Here is a 15570-nt window from a genome sequence, read left to right on the forward strand (position 1 = left end):
ATGTACATGGTGCTGATAAACTTATCTAGATATTTAGCAATTTCAAAGCCTTTGGAAATTGAAATGGTTGATGTAGGTTACAGGAAGATTTCAACATTAAGTAATTTACTGACCTGATAAAAAAAAAAGTTATTTACATTACAAAAGTCTAACATACTGAGAGAAACAAACATTTATGCAACAGGCTTTTTCATTTCAACACACTAATCTGAACATTAACAATCAGTCAGTCTGCCTTCCTGTCTGTCTGCTTGTTTGCATGTCTTTCAGTTTTTTTCCCTGTCTGTCTGTTGCTGGATGACTGTACTGTAATGTCTGTTCAGCCATTTAACAAAATTGTTTTTAAGTAATCATTTACATCAATGGTTTTCATTCACATGCTCAAGGGTTTCGGTAACAAGCGTAAGTTTTAGTGAAAGTGAAGGGGTGAAGTGACTGTAAACTCCTAAGGCCTGTGGCGGCAGTGTGTCGTCTGTTTTTCTCATTTCCTATCAACTTGTGTCCAATAAGTTCCTAGATAATCAGGTAAGTGGAGCTGTTAACTAATCTATGATATAAACTGATCAACCAGGTACAATCGAGGTGCAAAATCTTGTACCGATCGGGGACCTAAATGTGACACAGACTCGGAACTCCATCACACTTCAGATCTTGGGGTGCATAGAGACCACCACCTTTCAGCTACAGTGTTCCAGACACTGACAGGCTACCTGTTGAACCCCCCCATACACCCCCTCCACATCCCTGAGGCCCAGGACCATGCCCCGGGGTACCCCCTTCCCTGTAGCCACCCCAGTCACCTCCCCAGGGCTCAACACCCGGTCCCACACCATGAACCCCGCCAGACGCCCCACGAACCCCTCAGCGGGGTCAAACCCTCCCCCTGATTTGTCCTGCTCCGCCCCCAGCACCACCGACCCGCCTCCGGACACCTCATAGCCCTTCCTGAAGCGCGAGCCCGCAGAGGTCAGGCGGCGGTCAGTGTAGTGCCAGAACCGACCCTCGATGGAGGACCACAGCACACAGAGGTGGTGCCACCGTCCATCCAATACAGAGTCCACTGGAAGCTCCCGATACGCAGGGTCTCCCACCACAAAGTCCAGGGTCGGCCTGGTGGACGTGCTTGAGGAAGAGGCGGAGCTGCTTCCATACAGGACCAGCTTGTTGTCGTTGTCCTCTGTGGCGTAGGAGAGCAGAGTTCCTACGTAGCTCACGTCAACGCGGAGCCACAGGCACATGGAAACTTCCGGAAGGGCAGGGAAGCTCCGGGTGAAGGTGACGTAGTTCTCCGAGGAGGCAGATGGGAAGAGGAGCATGGAGTCCACATTACAGACTGGAAAGGAGGATGGAGGAGAGTTGAGAAAATGTGTTCTGCTAAATAAATCCAATTTACATCTGTTTTCTTTTTTTTTTTTTTTTTGTAAAAACCGACAATAAGTCATGAAAACTCGACTGTCTCTCTACACTTGGCCGGGGGTAATTTTTGCTGGTCCCTAACAGCCTGGGATCTAACTTAAGAACAGTGCTGACTATAGAAGCTATGGAAAAACACAGGTACCTAGGCAATTGAAGTTATAGAAAAACACTGTTTCTAAGGCTATAGAGGTTATAGAAACACACTGAAACCCAGGCTATAGAGGTTATAGAAACACACTGGAACCCAGGCTATAGAGATTATAGAAACACACTGGTACCAAGGCTAAAGGTGGCAAACAACCACACTGGTACCGATGTAAAATGAAATCTACAGTTCTTGTTTTGAGGGGGTTTTAGGCTAGGTGTCTGTATAAGACAACTTTGGATGTAAAATAAACTGTAAATGCCTGTTATTTGCATAGACTTGTCAACAGCCAACAGACTAGCTTTCAAAGTAGATTGGTATTGTTATGACATTGGTTCCTGTTTCCACAGTTACACAACATTGTTTTTCTCCATGTTGGTCTGCCCATCAAATGGGACCCAAATTTTTATGCCTACTTCTCACTATCAGCCCTGGTCAGAAGTAGTGAACTACAAAGCCATTTAGGACACAGTTTGGTTCATGTATCTTTGTTCAATGTGAAGGAAAGTACTGATTGATTGTTCAGATGTGAGTCGAACCCTCAAATGGTTTAAACTCCTGTCCTGTTTACTACATCCATCAATACTCTCTTTCTGTTTCTCTCATCCCTCTGTTTCTCACTGTCCTTCATCTTTGTCTCTCTATTCATCCCTCAGTCTCTCTCTCTAGTCCTCTCTCCATCTCTCTCTCTCTGTCTCTCTATCGCTCATTTGCTCTCTTTATTTCTCTCCCTTTCTTTTGCTCTTGCTCTCTTCAAACATAGTGTTTGTTCCTTTCCTCCTCTTATTTTCTCTTTCTGTGTAGCCTAATCTCTTTCTCTCCACTTCTCTTTTTTCTTTCCGGCCTGTTTTTCTTGTTTAAAGAGTGAAGGAAATTCTAGTCCTTGGATGTAATTTTGTTTGCTATTAAAATCTAGTTCAGTATTTAAGTTAGTTTGGTATTGAACGCTCATTTAGTATTAAAAGCTAGTTGGCTGAAATCTCCTCTTTTGAAAAGGAATGGAAAACACTTGAATGCCTTTAACAGATATCTGTGTGTGTGTGTGTGTGTGTCTTTCTGTCTCTCGTTCTGTCTATATCTCTAATCTCTTGTGATTCTGCATATGTTTTTTTACTGTTGCAAAACACAGACCGTTAGTTTTTCAGCTTCAGAAACATTGGTAGATGTTACATCCTTGAATACGTACTTTACAGTATGTAGAACGTGACATCTACCAGCCCCATGAACAGGCTTACCAAGTTATATTTCAGCAAAATGTATTTAAAAGGGAAAATCTATTTTAAAACACTAGTTGAGATGTTCCTTTTCGGTTTTCTCCCTGTCAGCTGCACATGGCTTTTTATTGTTGTTTTACAAAATTTGGTATTTGTCAGGGTGCTTTGGCTTCCACTGGTTGACTCCATTCCCCTGGAGGAATGGAAGGGTGGTCACGGTAACTGGACCATGTTCTCCTGGAGGAATGGAAGGGTGGTCACGGTAACTGGACCATGTTCTCCTGGAGGAATGGAAGGGTGGTCATGGTAACTTGACTCTGTTCCCCTGGAGGAATGGAAGGGTGGTCACGGTAACTGGACTCCGTTCCCCTGGAGGAATGGAAGGGTGGTCACGGTAACTGGACCATTAGAGGGGGTATAGGCTGGGTTACAGGGTAACCTAGTGGTGTTTATCCATTAGAGGGGGTATAGCCTGGGTTACAGAGTAACCTAGTGGTGTTTATCCATTAGAGGGGGTATAGCCTGGGTTACAGAGTAACCTAGTGGTGTTTATCCATTAGAGGGGGTATAGCCTGGGTTACAGTGTAACTTCGTAAAGTCTCCCTGGCTTCCTTTGCTCTTTGTTCTCTTTGAGTGAAGTGACAATATTTAACTTCCTTTTTTGTTTATCGTTTATTGAACCAGCAACAAAAGTCGAAATGTCTACCATTCACAACTTAGAACATTTCTACATTTCTTACATCTCCTTCCAGCTGTTCTCTTTCATCATCTGTCAAGCATGGTGGAGGCAATATGATGGTCTGGGGGTGCTTTGGTGGTGGTAAAGTGGGAGATTTGTACAGGGTTAAAGGGATCTTGCAGAAGGAAGGCTATCACTCCATTTTGCCACGCCATGCCATACCCTGTGGACGGCACTGGATTGGAGCCCGTTTCCTCCTAGAACAGGACAATGACCCAAAGCACAGGTCTAAAATATGCAAGAACTATTTAGGAAAGAAGCAGTCAGCTGGTATTCTGTTTATAATGGAGTGACCAGCACAGTCACCAGATCCCAACTCTATTGATCTGTTATGGGAGCAGCTTGACCATATGGTACGTGAGAAGTGCCAATCAAGCCAATCCAACTTGTGGGAGGTGCTTCAGGAAGCATGGGGTGAAATCTCTTCAGATTGGCTCCACAAATTGTCCACTAGAATGCCAAAAGTCTGCAAGGCTATAATTGTTGCAAATAGAGGATTCTTTGACAAAAGAAAAGTTAAAAAAGACACAACTATTATTTCAATTAAAAATCACCATTGATGTCCACCACTGATGTTGTCAAACAGTAAGGCCCAGTTCCAAATTGGCGGGATAAGGCCTAGTGGTCTTGTAGACTGCAGTGATTTTGGGCTGGCCCTCCTGCACTCAGTTTGCAGTCAGTGGCTCCAAGGTTGCACTGCGCTCTGTCTTGCTTTTGATTATTGTGTCATAGACCGATTGGGTTTGTCCTCCTTCCCGCCACATCACGGTCTCAAACCACGGCTATCAGCCAATCAGTATTCAGGATTCAAACCACCTGGTTATAATACAGGTATGACATCACTTTTTACAGCTCTTACTGTGTTGGTATCTGTTAAATCTGGTATCCGTGATGCATTGTGCCTAAGAACAGCTTGTAGCCATGCTATATTGGCCATATACCACACCACCTTGTGCCTTATTGCTTACATATACAGTACTATCCAACATCTTAAATATACCACAATGTTTTAAAATAATCCAATTATTTTATTATAATTGATGTGCGTTTAAGATACTTACTCGTAGCTTCTTTCCTTGGAACATGTTGCAGAGGGATCTTGTGTCTGAAAGGAAGCTGGAGAAGGTTCTGGATCTGAAGTTCCTTTCCTTTCCTCTGCTCTTCTTTCTCCTCCTCTCTCCTCCTTTCAGTCTGCTCCTCCAGTCTTCTCCTTTCTACCTGTTCCTCCATTCTCCCCCTAAACACCTCACCTCCCCCCCTCCTCTCCATCTCTCCTTCTTTTCTGTTTTCCTCCACTCTCTGTTGAGTGAGGCCAGTCCAGGGCTTATCCTGTCCTCTACCCCTGAGATCCATTGTCCCCTCCTGGGTCTGAGGCGGAGGTTGTGTGGGGTGGGGTGGTGGAGGTGGAGACTGCAGTCTGGTCTTTAGCCTTGTGTCTTTGCCAAGTTTGGTCTTGGCATAGAATGGTTGGGGGTCGGAGAAGGTTTGAGGCTTCGGGTGGGGGTAGAGTTGAGGCTTCAAGTTAATCTGGGATGGGGGCTGAATCTGAGTGTTTCCGGCCTGGGTCTGGGTACCCTGTCTTGGGCTCTGTCCTGTGGAGGTCTGGGTCCTCCATACTGGTGCTGGGCCTTGAGGGGGGATGTTGGAGGTGATGGGGTCTCCACTGGCCGTTGACCCCTGAGAAGAGATGCCATTCCCTTGCAGGAGCTCCTCCAGCCGCCCCTCCACTCGACTGATCCGGATGTCTTGCTCCTTAAGGGAATCCTGGACACTTTTCAACCCGACAAGGAGCTGCTCTCGCTGGACTTCCAGGGATTTAAGATGCCCCATCTGGCTGTGGAGCTCCATGGTCAGGCTGGGGACAGACTCACTCTGCTCCTGACTCTGTCTCTGGGGCTGTCTGTTGCCCTGAGGAGTGAAGACAAAAGGTGAGCAGAGATTACAAGAAAAGGGGGGAGTAAACAAGATGTGAAGAGAGAAAACAGGAAATAAGAGGAGAGAAGACAAAAAGAATGCAAGAGGAGAGAGGATAAGGGGAGAGGAGACAAGGAAGGAGAGAAGAGAAGACAAGATGAAAGAAAAGGAGATGAGGGAAGAGAAGACGAATGTGAAGAGAGAAAACAGGAAATAAGTGAGAAGAAGGGAGGAGACAAAAGAAGACAAGAGAAGAGGAGAGAAGATGAGACGAGTTTATCTGTCTGTTGCTTAGTTTATCTGTCTGTTGCTAAGTTTACCTGTCTGTTGCTTAGTTTACCTGTCTGTTGCCTAGGTTAACTCTCTGTGTCTTAAGTTACCTCTCTGTGTGTCTCTCTCCATCCTCTCTCCAGCGAGGCCAGTCTTCCCTCCATCCTTCTATTCTTCCTCTGTACTTTTCGGTTCCAGTCTTTTAGGTTGTCCAGTTCCTGTATTTTGGTTAGATTTAATTTAATTCCCTGAGCAACAAAAGCATATAAAGTAAATATACTGCATGCATGTATAAAGATATATATAGTAAAAAGCTAAAGCAATTAAACCATTCTAATATTAACCATGCTATTTTATGTACATAGTAACCTCTCTCACACATCAATTTTACAATTCTCTATCTTCGTGGGGACACAAAAGGTTACTTTCCAATTCAGAACCATATTTCCCCTAACCCTAAACATAAGCCTAATTCTAACCCTTCATGTTATACATATAACACGCTGACCTGTGAGGTGGTGTTTTGGAGCTGTGTTAGTTTTTGTGCCAGGCTGATGTGCTGCTCTGTCAAAGATTGAACTATAATCTCCAAGGATGTTGATGCATTAAATGCCTGAGACAGAGATTCCAGCCTCGTCAAGGTCAGCTCCTGGAACTGACGAAACTAAGAGACACAAATCATATTGATTTGAAGGGTGACAGAAACACCGACATACTCAGGCAGACACACACACATACATAAACACGTGAACACACACGCACACACACGCACATACACAACATACAGACACACACAATCCATTATAATTGACCTTGTGGGGACATGAAAACACAAATTCCATGTTCCCCAACCCTAACCTTAACCCTAACCTCAATAATCTAACCTTTATAACTAAATTTAATCTAGCCCTAATTCCAAACCCTAAACTCAAACTGGCCATTCTTACCTAGTTTTAATGTATGTTTTTGCCTGCACATGTTTTTGGCTGTCCAAACATAAAGAACATACTTTTTAAACTAATCGAATCAGATAGTTACTGAACATTACTGAAATAAGTGTTCTAGGTTAATTGACGTCTTGGGAAATGTATCCACATTTTCATGGCTGTATGTGGTAAAACTTTCTACGTGAGGTGTTATTGCACTTTTTTATTGCGTTTTTCCTAACACTGACCAGTGTTAATTCAACCCACATACACACCAGTGTTAATTCAACCCACATACAGACAAGTGTTAAATCAACCCACATACAGACCAGTGTTAATTCAACCCACATACACACCAGTGTTAATTCAACCCACATACAGACCAGTGTTAATTCAACCCACATACAGACCAGTGTTAATTCAACCCACATACAGACCAATGTTAATTCAACCCACATACAGACAAGTGTTAATTCAACCCACATACAGACCAGTGTTAATTCAACCCACATACAGACCAGTGTTAATTCAACCCACATACAGACCAGTGTTTATTCAACCCACATGAACACCAATGTTAATTCAACCCACATGAACACCAGTGTTAATTCAACCCACATGAACACCAGTGTTAATTCAACCCACATGAACACCAGTGTTAATTCAACCCACATGAACACCAGTGATAATTTAACACACACAAACAGACACACACATGCACACACACTGACCTGATCACCTAATCGATGGAGCCTGTGGAAGATGGGCTTCCTGAACTCACCAGCTCCCTGTCCTTTGCAGCTCTGGAGTGGGAACAGGACCAGGAGAAGCAGGACCATCTGACAGACTCTGAGGCTGGGCATAGCGCAACGTTGCTGGGCTAAGGCAGGGCTAGGGTCTGGGAGTCTGGAGAACCACAGTCTGTTAGGGCTGAGAGCTGCAGTGCTAAATAACAGACCTAAAGGAGGGAAGAGAGATGGGGTCGATGCGGGTCTGGAAAAGGAAGCCTGTTGAGACCTACACACACACACACAGAGCATGATGGCTTTACCAGAGACCTCTCTTATGAAAATGCTTCACTAAAAGACAGTAAAACCATCATGCAGATGCTGATGGCACTGCATCACATTGTCAGCTGCACTAATGCAACCTGGGTCTAGAGTTGGTTGTGCCGTGCTGCCCTGTGCCAGTGACTCAAAAACAAGAAAGGTATATTGGTGCCGTCCTGGTTGGGGAGGTGGAAGGTTGTCAGCAGATTCCCTTGGAACTGTTTTTATTATTGTAAGACAGTGCTCATCTACAAAAGAGATCTTGGTCCCAGTTGATTTCTCTGTATAAATAAAGGCAATTATAATTTTTTTTTAAAGAAATTATCAAACTTTAGTAAATTATTTTTCTGGGTCAGATGCATGCTGGGAAAACCGATGTTGCAATTTAAAAAATACTTAACCCCTCTTCGTTCCTGGCTTGTGGTGGAAGTTTACTTCCACCACAAATATCATATATTAATTGTATGGCTTTTGCCACAGGCCGTTTTAACAGCTTATTAGCCAGTAATACTAGTATTTAACTACTTGGAATAGTCTTAAGAAATTAAGCAATTGCTACCGAGACTGACAACAAACTTAACACTGTCAAAACAAATTAATTAATTTCAAACAACATCTGTTTTTCTTTCATACATGAATGACATTGATGCAGTAACTATCAATATAAGCAGGGGAGACTGGTTATTAGGGGCAGGCACAGCCCCACCTGTTGTCAACAGAAAGAACTGCAACAAAACTATATTATTTTCATTTTTCAAAGATTACTTCCTATAAATTATTATCTATGAATATTGCATCTTCCTAAATTGCATATCATTTGTGTTAGGATTTTATTTCATGTTCATTGGTCCCTGCCTTGCTCCTTAAGACTGCATTCTACCAAATCAAGTTTGCAGTAGTAGGCCATAGGCTAAGTGTGAATGTGGGGCTAGCCCCTCTCTCACAATGCAATGTACATTGTATGTGTGAAAATATTAATACGCATGCTAGTGTGATCAATGTAGATCACATGAATTAGATGCCAAGTGGGGCTGACAGCCGGTAGCCCCACTACAGCGTCATTTCGTATTTCAGACCTGATTGGCTGTCTGTCTGTCTGGCGCCAACATTAGTCAGCAAGAAGAGCGAATAGGGTAGATTGTCTTAGCTAGCTTGTCACAAACGCCAGATAACTTGAGAAAATGAATAAAGTGGATTTCATACTCGAGCACCTGTTTAAAACCCCTAATTTGGAGGAGAAACCTAAAGTAAAGCGACTTGGTGTCCATCAGCCACGGGAAATTGTCATCACTCAAACTGCTGGTAAAAGTAACCGCGGGTTTAATGTGGAGTGGTTTTTGAAGAAAAAGTAGCAAACGGTTAGCATACAAAAGAAGGTGGAGATGGTACTTGGTCGAGGACGGTTTACAAAGATTTGAAACATCTTTCTGAGAGGATTGCAAAACATGAGAGCAGCGGGAGTCATCTGGACAGTGAAATTGGGCTTACTTGGAAGGGTAAATGTTACAGCCCAAGTTGACAGTGCATACAGGCGCTCCATTGAGCAGCATAACAAACAGGTGGAGGAAAACAGGTACGTTCTCAGTCGGATCATAACATGTATTAAACTGTGTGGAAAATGTTAAACTGCACTGCAGGGGCACGACGAGTCGGTGGACTCCCTGAATCCTGGAACATTCAGATGCATTTTTGAGACTATGTGTGAGGGCGATTCGAGACTTCAGAGGCACTATGACACTCAGCCCATCATCCAAGGGACATCTAGCATTGTACAAAATGAACTGTTAGACTGTATGAAGTGTACAGGGAGGAGATAGCCAAGCAAGTGGACGAGACATAATTTGTTGCCATACAGGCAGATGAGAACTGATGTCTCCTGTAAATCACAAATGGTGGTTGTGTTGCGATACATGTTGCCTGACAATACAGTGACAGAGAGGTTTTTGGAGTTTGTGGAAGTCAAAGATAAAACTGGACTTGGCCTCTTTAATAGCATCAATGGTATGCTGGAACCACTGAAGCTGGGAGAAAAGCTGATCGCTCAGACTTATGATGGTGCAGCTGTAATGAGTGGAAACGTCCGAGGGGTACAGACTCTAATAAAAGAGACATACCCACATTCCCAGTTTGGTCACTACTATGCTCACCAGCTGAACCTGACCTTCAGCAACTTAGTTTAGCAAGGATGAGCATCCTGAAGGTGTTTTTTGCAGAATTAACTGCTTTTGACACCTTTTTCTATGGCGCTCCAAAACGTGTTGCAACACTTGCTGAGGCAACACAGAGAAGCATTCCAAGGCCACTTGCTGTAAGATGGAACTTTAAAAGTAGAACTGTCAATGCATTTTGGGAAAACCGCCCTGCGCTGCTCCTGTGTATGGAGGACAGACGCACACAACCAGGATGGGATGAGGCCACCATAAGTGAGGCATACGGCCTTTCTGCAGCTGCTGGAATTTTTTTTCTTCCTTATGCCAAAGGTTGATGTTTTATACAACACTCTGCAAAATGGAGCATCGACGCATCTGGGATTAGCAGTGTGCTCACCCGTTTCAAGGAGAATGTCCAGAATATACGGAAACAAAATGATGAATGGGCTGCCACCGTTCACGATGGAACAGACGAGCCAGGCCGACGTGTAACCAACACAGCGCCGGTGATGAAGGAGGCATGCTACACAGTTATCTCCCAGGTGGAGCAGAAGTTTTCACAAAGTGACCACCTGATCGCTGCCAAGCTGGTTGACAGCTCCCTCTTCCCACAATTTTTCCTGTCATTCCCTACATCTGAGCTTGACTGTCTGGTGAAACTATGGCCTCTAGGAAATAAGGAAAAGTTCAAGTCTGAGCTGACCACTCTGTACCGCCACACTGAGTTCCACACTGGTAAGACTGCCCTGTCTCTGTTAAGATCCATCCATGTGAACATCCTAGAGGAGGCTTTTTCTAAACCGTCACTTCGCTGAAAACTATCATAACATTACATATGACGACATCCGAGTCAGAGAGGAACTTTTCCACCTTGAAGAGGGTAAAAACCTGCACTCGCTATACCATTGGACAGCCGCGACTCAATGCATTGGCCATGTTGTCCATCGAAAGCCAGCTGATTCAGCAGCTACATAACTTCATTCCCAAAGTCATCGCAAAGTTTGCCCAGAGGAAGAACCGCCATGCCACCTTTCTCTTCAAGGGAGCCCTCAGCCTTGGTGAGTGAAAGCATATTTTATCATCCTGCCTTTGTGGTGCTGGTCCGTGCATTGGTCATATTTTTGTTCTGGATCGATTGATATAGATGGTGACGAGTGTCAGTGTGTCCATGCTTATCTATTACGGTTGTTGTCATAGAATGGATCTGTATCCCTAAAACGTTGTCATTCTGCTTCGTTGTGGCCTTCAGTGGTGTTGAGCTCATTGCTGTTCGCGTATGGCCCTGTAGGCACATTGGTTCTGAGCTTGGTTGCATTCCTAATTTAGGTTTGTAAATGTGACAGTGGTAATTTTACATGGGTGTGAGAGAGGAGAGTAATTACACAAGAAAGTCTCTCTCTCTCCAGTATGTGTACTACAACACCTGGTAGAAGCAAGCCGCTCTGTCATTAAAAGTGTTTTGTGGAGACACGCTGTTTGTTGATGTGTTAAATAAACACATCAGTACTAAGAGGGAGTTTTATAGCTTTAATGGTATGTATCCTATATTTTGAAATGGTATTAACCCACCAGTTTTTTACATATAAAAACACCACTGTCTATGGGGCACTGGTAAAGAGTGGTGCACTATTCCCTATGGGGCACTGGTAAAGAGTGGTGCACTATTCCCTATGGGGCACTGGTAAAGAGTGGTGCACTATTCCCTATGGGGCACTGGTAAAGAGTGGTGCACTATTCCCTATGGGGCACTGGTAAAGAGTAGTGCACTATTCCCTATGGGGCACTGGTAAAGAGTGGTGCACTATTCCCGATGGGGCACTGGTAAAGAGTAGTGCACTATTCCCTATGGGGCACTGGTAAAGAGTGGTGCACTATTCCCTATGGGGCACTGGTAAAGAGTAGTGCACTATTCCCGATGGGGCACTGGTAAAGAGTGGTGCACTATTCCCGATGGGGCACTGGTAAAGAGTGGTGCACTATTCCCGATGGGGCACTGGTAAAGAGTAGTGCACTATTCCCGATGGGGCACTGGTAAAGAGTGGTGCACTATTCCCTATGGGGCACTGGTAAAGAGTAGTGCACTATTCCCTATTGGCCTCTGGTAAAGAGTAGTGCACTATTCTGGAAATAGGGTGCCATTGAGCTGTTATCAGACACTGTTTGATCGACTCTCGTCAAGAGAGTTAGTCAACCAAGGACTTTATGATTTCACCAGGATTCCTTCAATTGAAATGCGTATTTCTCACATTACACACAAATATTGGTTGTATTTAATCTACACAGTGTTATGTCTGATATGTTTGAGGCACTGTTCCTCTTCTGCTGTCCTGCTTGGATCAGATTATTCTGTTCTGGTTGTACCAGCTTCTTCTGTCTTGGTAGGACCAAGTTCTTCTGTGTGGTTGGACCAGTTTCTTATCTCTTGGTTTCACGAGGTTCTTCTTTTTTGGTTGGATGAGGTTCTGTTGTCTCATTAGGACCAAGTTCTTCTGTCCTGGTTGGACAGGTTCTGTTGTCTTGGTAGGACAAAGTTCTTCTGTTCGGGTTAGACCAGGGTCTTGTCTTGTGCTTGGACCAGGTTCTGTCATCTTAGTTGGACCATGTTCTTCTGTCCTGGTTGGACCAGGTTCTGTGGTCTTAGTTGGACTAGGTTCTGCTTTCTTAGTTGGCATTCTGTGTTCCGGGTTATAATGGGCCATCCTTCAGAAACATTGTCTCTCCAATGTGGTAACAGAATGTAGCATGTAACCCAACTGAATGATACGGTAATGTTTAATGAAAGGCCTTTAATATTATGTCTTTATATGCTGCATGTACATTTGCAGTCTTCTGTTAACAAAACCACAGTCTTACATTCCTGGAGGCCAGCAGGTACAGCCGGATAGTATTTCAACAGAACTACTTATCTAATTACTCACTTCAGTGACTGAGTAATATCAGCACGCCGGGTTATCCAAAGCGGTAAAATCTAAAACATGAATGGCTTGTGACCCTCCAGGATTAGGGTTGTCTACCTCTGATGTAGGCCGTGTGTGCGTAAGTAAATGTGTGTGTGGAATGCTGTCTGATTGGTGCTAGCTGTTTTTGGGGATGGTTATCATACAGTAAGTTGCTTCGTCATTGTCATCAACCCTCAATCAAACACAGAATCCTCACAGCCCTGTTGCGACATGCCAAGGTTTGGTCATTCAAGAATGTGGTTGAAGCGGTAATACCACTCTCTCATCTGACCCCACCCTGATCCCCTCCCTCGTACCTGCTGGAGATGGAGGGGATCAGAAAAGTGGAGAGAAGACCGTTTAGGGTGGGGAGAGGCAGGTCACTGGTGTGCGACTCTTCCCTCAGAGAACGTGTCATTGTAATTATGTTGTAATACCTTAAGTCAGGTATTTATTACATTAATCGAAGCTCTAATACGAATCAGAGCTCCACTCTAAACCAGGTCATTCCTTCAAATCAGAACTCCACTCTAAACCAGGTCATTCATTCAAATCAGAGCTCCACTCTAAACCAGGTCATTCCTTCAAATCAGAACTCCACTCTAAACCAGGTCATTCCTTCAAATCAGAGCTCCACTCTAAACCAGGTAATTCCTTCAAATCAGAGCACCATTTAAATCAGAGCTTTGTTCTGAATGTGAGCTCCATTCAAAATCTTAACTTGCCTTGAAATGACATCTCAAAACGTTGAATTGACATTGTGGTCTAACTGTGTTCAGATCTGTCTCACCTTCAGGAAGTGGTCAGGGTTAGGAAGGTCCTTGGGAGTTACAATAGCACCAGCACTCTGCCCACTAGTCACCAGAAAACATGGGAGTGAAAGGCAACGTTTTCATGAAATGTTCAAGAACACTTTCAAGAACATATGTTCTTAGTATTATATGTTGGGAACATGTCTGCGGGCTTTATAGACAGGTGAATTGTTTAGAACAGTGTTTTTTGTTGGATAGAGGTAAACTGATCCCCTTATAATACCATAAGTTGTGTTTGCTAGCTTTATAACCAACTAGAAATGTTAGCTGGCTGTGTGAACTGTCTGTAGAACCTACTGGCCTCAAATGCTGTTATAAAATATGTTGCCTACCTTTGCACACTATCAACTTTCATCCACCTTTTGCAAAATGCAAACTGACAAAAGGGAATCCAGACACAGTATGATTACTGCAGATGCATGTAATGAATGCATATCTGTACTTATAGACATTATGTGAATATAGTAAAAACCAGAAGGGGCCAAAAACAGAACCTAGAGGTATTCCTCAGTTGAGTTCCTAAAGTCAGTAACCCAGTCTGGTGCAGTACTTCTGACAAAACCCCTTAGGGCCATTCAGTTCCATTGTGCTCTTAATTGGTGGTGGAATGGGGTGGAGTGCCTAGGTGACACCAGTGATGCTCCAGGAGAACACATCCATCAGACACATGGACTTCAATAAATCTGTAAAACCTGTTAAGCTAGAGGCTACATCTACTCATACATACCTCTACTGCCTACATCCTTTCAGCAGCTAAAGGGAATATTCTGAAAAAGTGTGTGCGTGAACAAGGCTTGTGTGGGTGTGTATGTGTGTGTGTGTGTGTGTGTGTGTGTGTGTGTGTGTGAAAAGAAAAACAAAAAGGGCGAGTGAACATGTTTGAGTCCTTTCACATTCCAAGACAAAGGGAAGTGCCTTTGTTGTGTAGTGCAACAAGAATGTGTATGTGTTTGTGTGCATGTGTGTTTTTGGGTGTGTGTAAAAACAATGTAAGTATCTGTGTCCATTTGATTGTACCTCAGCACTACCAGGCCCGACGACTCGTAGATGTCCCTGTCCAAAGTCCTCCTGGTTGTCCCTGTCCAAAGTCCTCCTGGTTGTCCCTGTCCAAAGTCCTCCTGGTTGTCGCTGTCCAAAGTCCTCCTGGTTGTGTTGCTGATCTAGTTGCTGCCTGATGATTCTGTCTGTCACTGCCCACACCCCACATAGTTATCCCTGTCTTTGTCCACCTGTCTGTCCCTGTCTTTGTCCACCTGTCTGTCCCTGTCTTTGTCCACCTGTCTGTCCCTGTCGTTGTCCACCTGTTTGTCCCTGTCTTTGTCCACCTGTTTGTCCCTGTCTTTGTCCACCTGTCTGTCCCTGTCTTTGTCCACCTGTTTGTCCCTGTCTTTGTCCACCTGTCTGTCCCTGTCTTTGTCCACCTGTTTGTCCCTGTCTTTGTCCACCTGTTTGTCCCTGTCTTTGTCCACCTGGTCATGCAGCTGGTTTGGATTCTGCCTAAACACACTGGCCTCCTCTCAGAGTCTGGTTCCTCTGTAGGTTCCTTCATAGGTTCTGATACAGAGTAGCTCCAGTCAACCTCTGTGCTAAAATAGAACCCAATCTGATGTAGTACTTTTGACCAGATCTGTATGGGCAGTTCTGTCTCCTTGGGGACCTTAGTGGACCTGTCTAGGAACAGAACACATAGAAACAGAAGGATCTCCACACACTTTTCAATGTATTTGACCTTTTTCTGGATGTCACTGACATTCGTTTCTTTTCTATTTTTGCTGCTTGCTCTGTGGCGTTTCAAGCTGGCTACGTGTGAAAGCACTGCTGACATAGAAAGGGCTTTTTAAAATAAATCTGATTGATAGAGACACCTGTGTGAATGCATAGAACGGACTTATGACTTGGGATTGGTCATCAACAAAATATGTGTGCGTGTGTGTGTGTGCGTGTGTGCGTGAGTGTGTGCGTGTGTGTGTGTGTGCGTGCATGTGTATGTGCGTGT

At 44.1% G+C, this 15570-nt stretch overlaps 1 protein-coding gene across 1 annotated transcript; it reads right to left on the reverse strand.

Annotated features, from left to right (window-relative positions):
• Window positions 1-677: 677 nt before the first annotated feature.
• On the reverse strand, window positions 678-10254 carry LOC105013478 (pentraxin-4). The gene is made up of 6 exons (XM_020050697.2): window positions 10221-10254; window positions 7356-7582; window positions 6207-6362; window positions 5809-5916; window positions 4576-5422; window positions 678-1333 (listed from the first exon to the last, which is right to left on the reverse strand). Exons 2-6 carry the CDS (start codon window positions 7485-7487, stop codon window positions 678-680), a joined length of 1899 nt encoding a protein of 632 aa, XP_019906256.2. The 5' UTR covers window positions 7488-7582; window positions 10221-10254.
• Between the last annotated feature and the right edge of the window lie 5316 nt (window positions 10255-15570).

This window comes from Esox lucius, chromosome 11 (assembly GCF_011004845.1).
Source record: "Esox lucius isolate fEsoLuc1 chromosome 11, fEsoLuc1.pri, whole genome shotgun sequence".
NCBI lineage: Eukaryota > Metazoa > Chordata > Actinopteri > Esociformes > Esocidae > Esox > Esox lucius.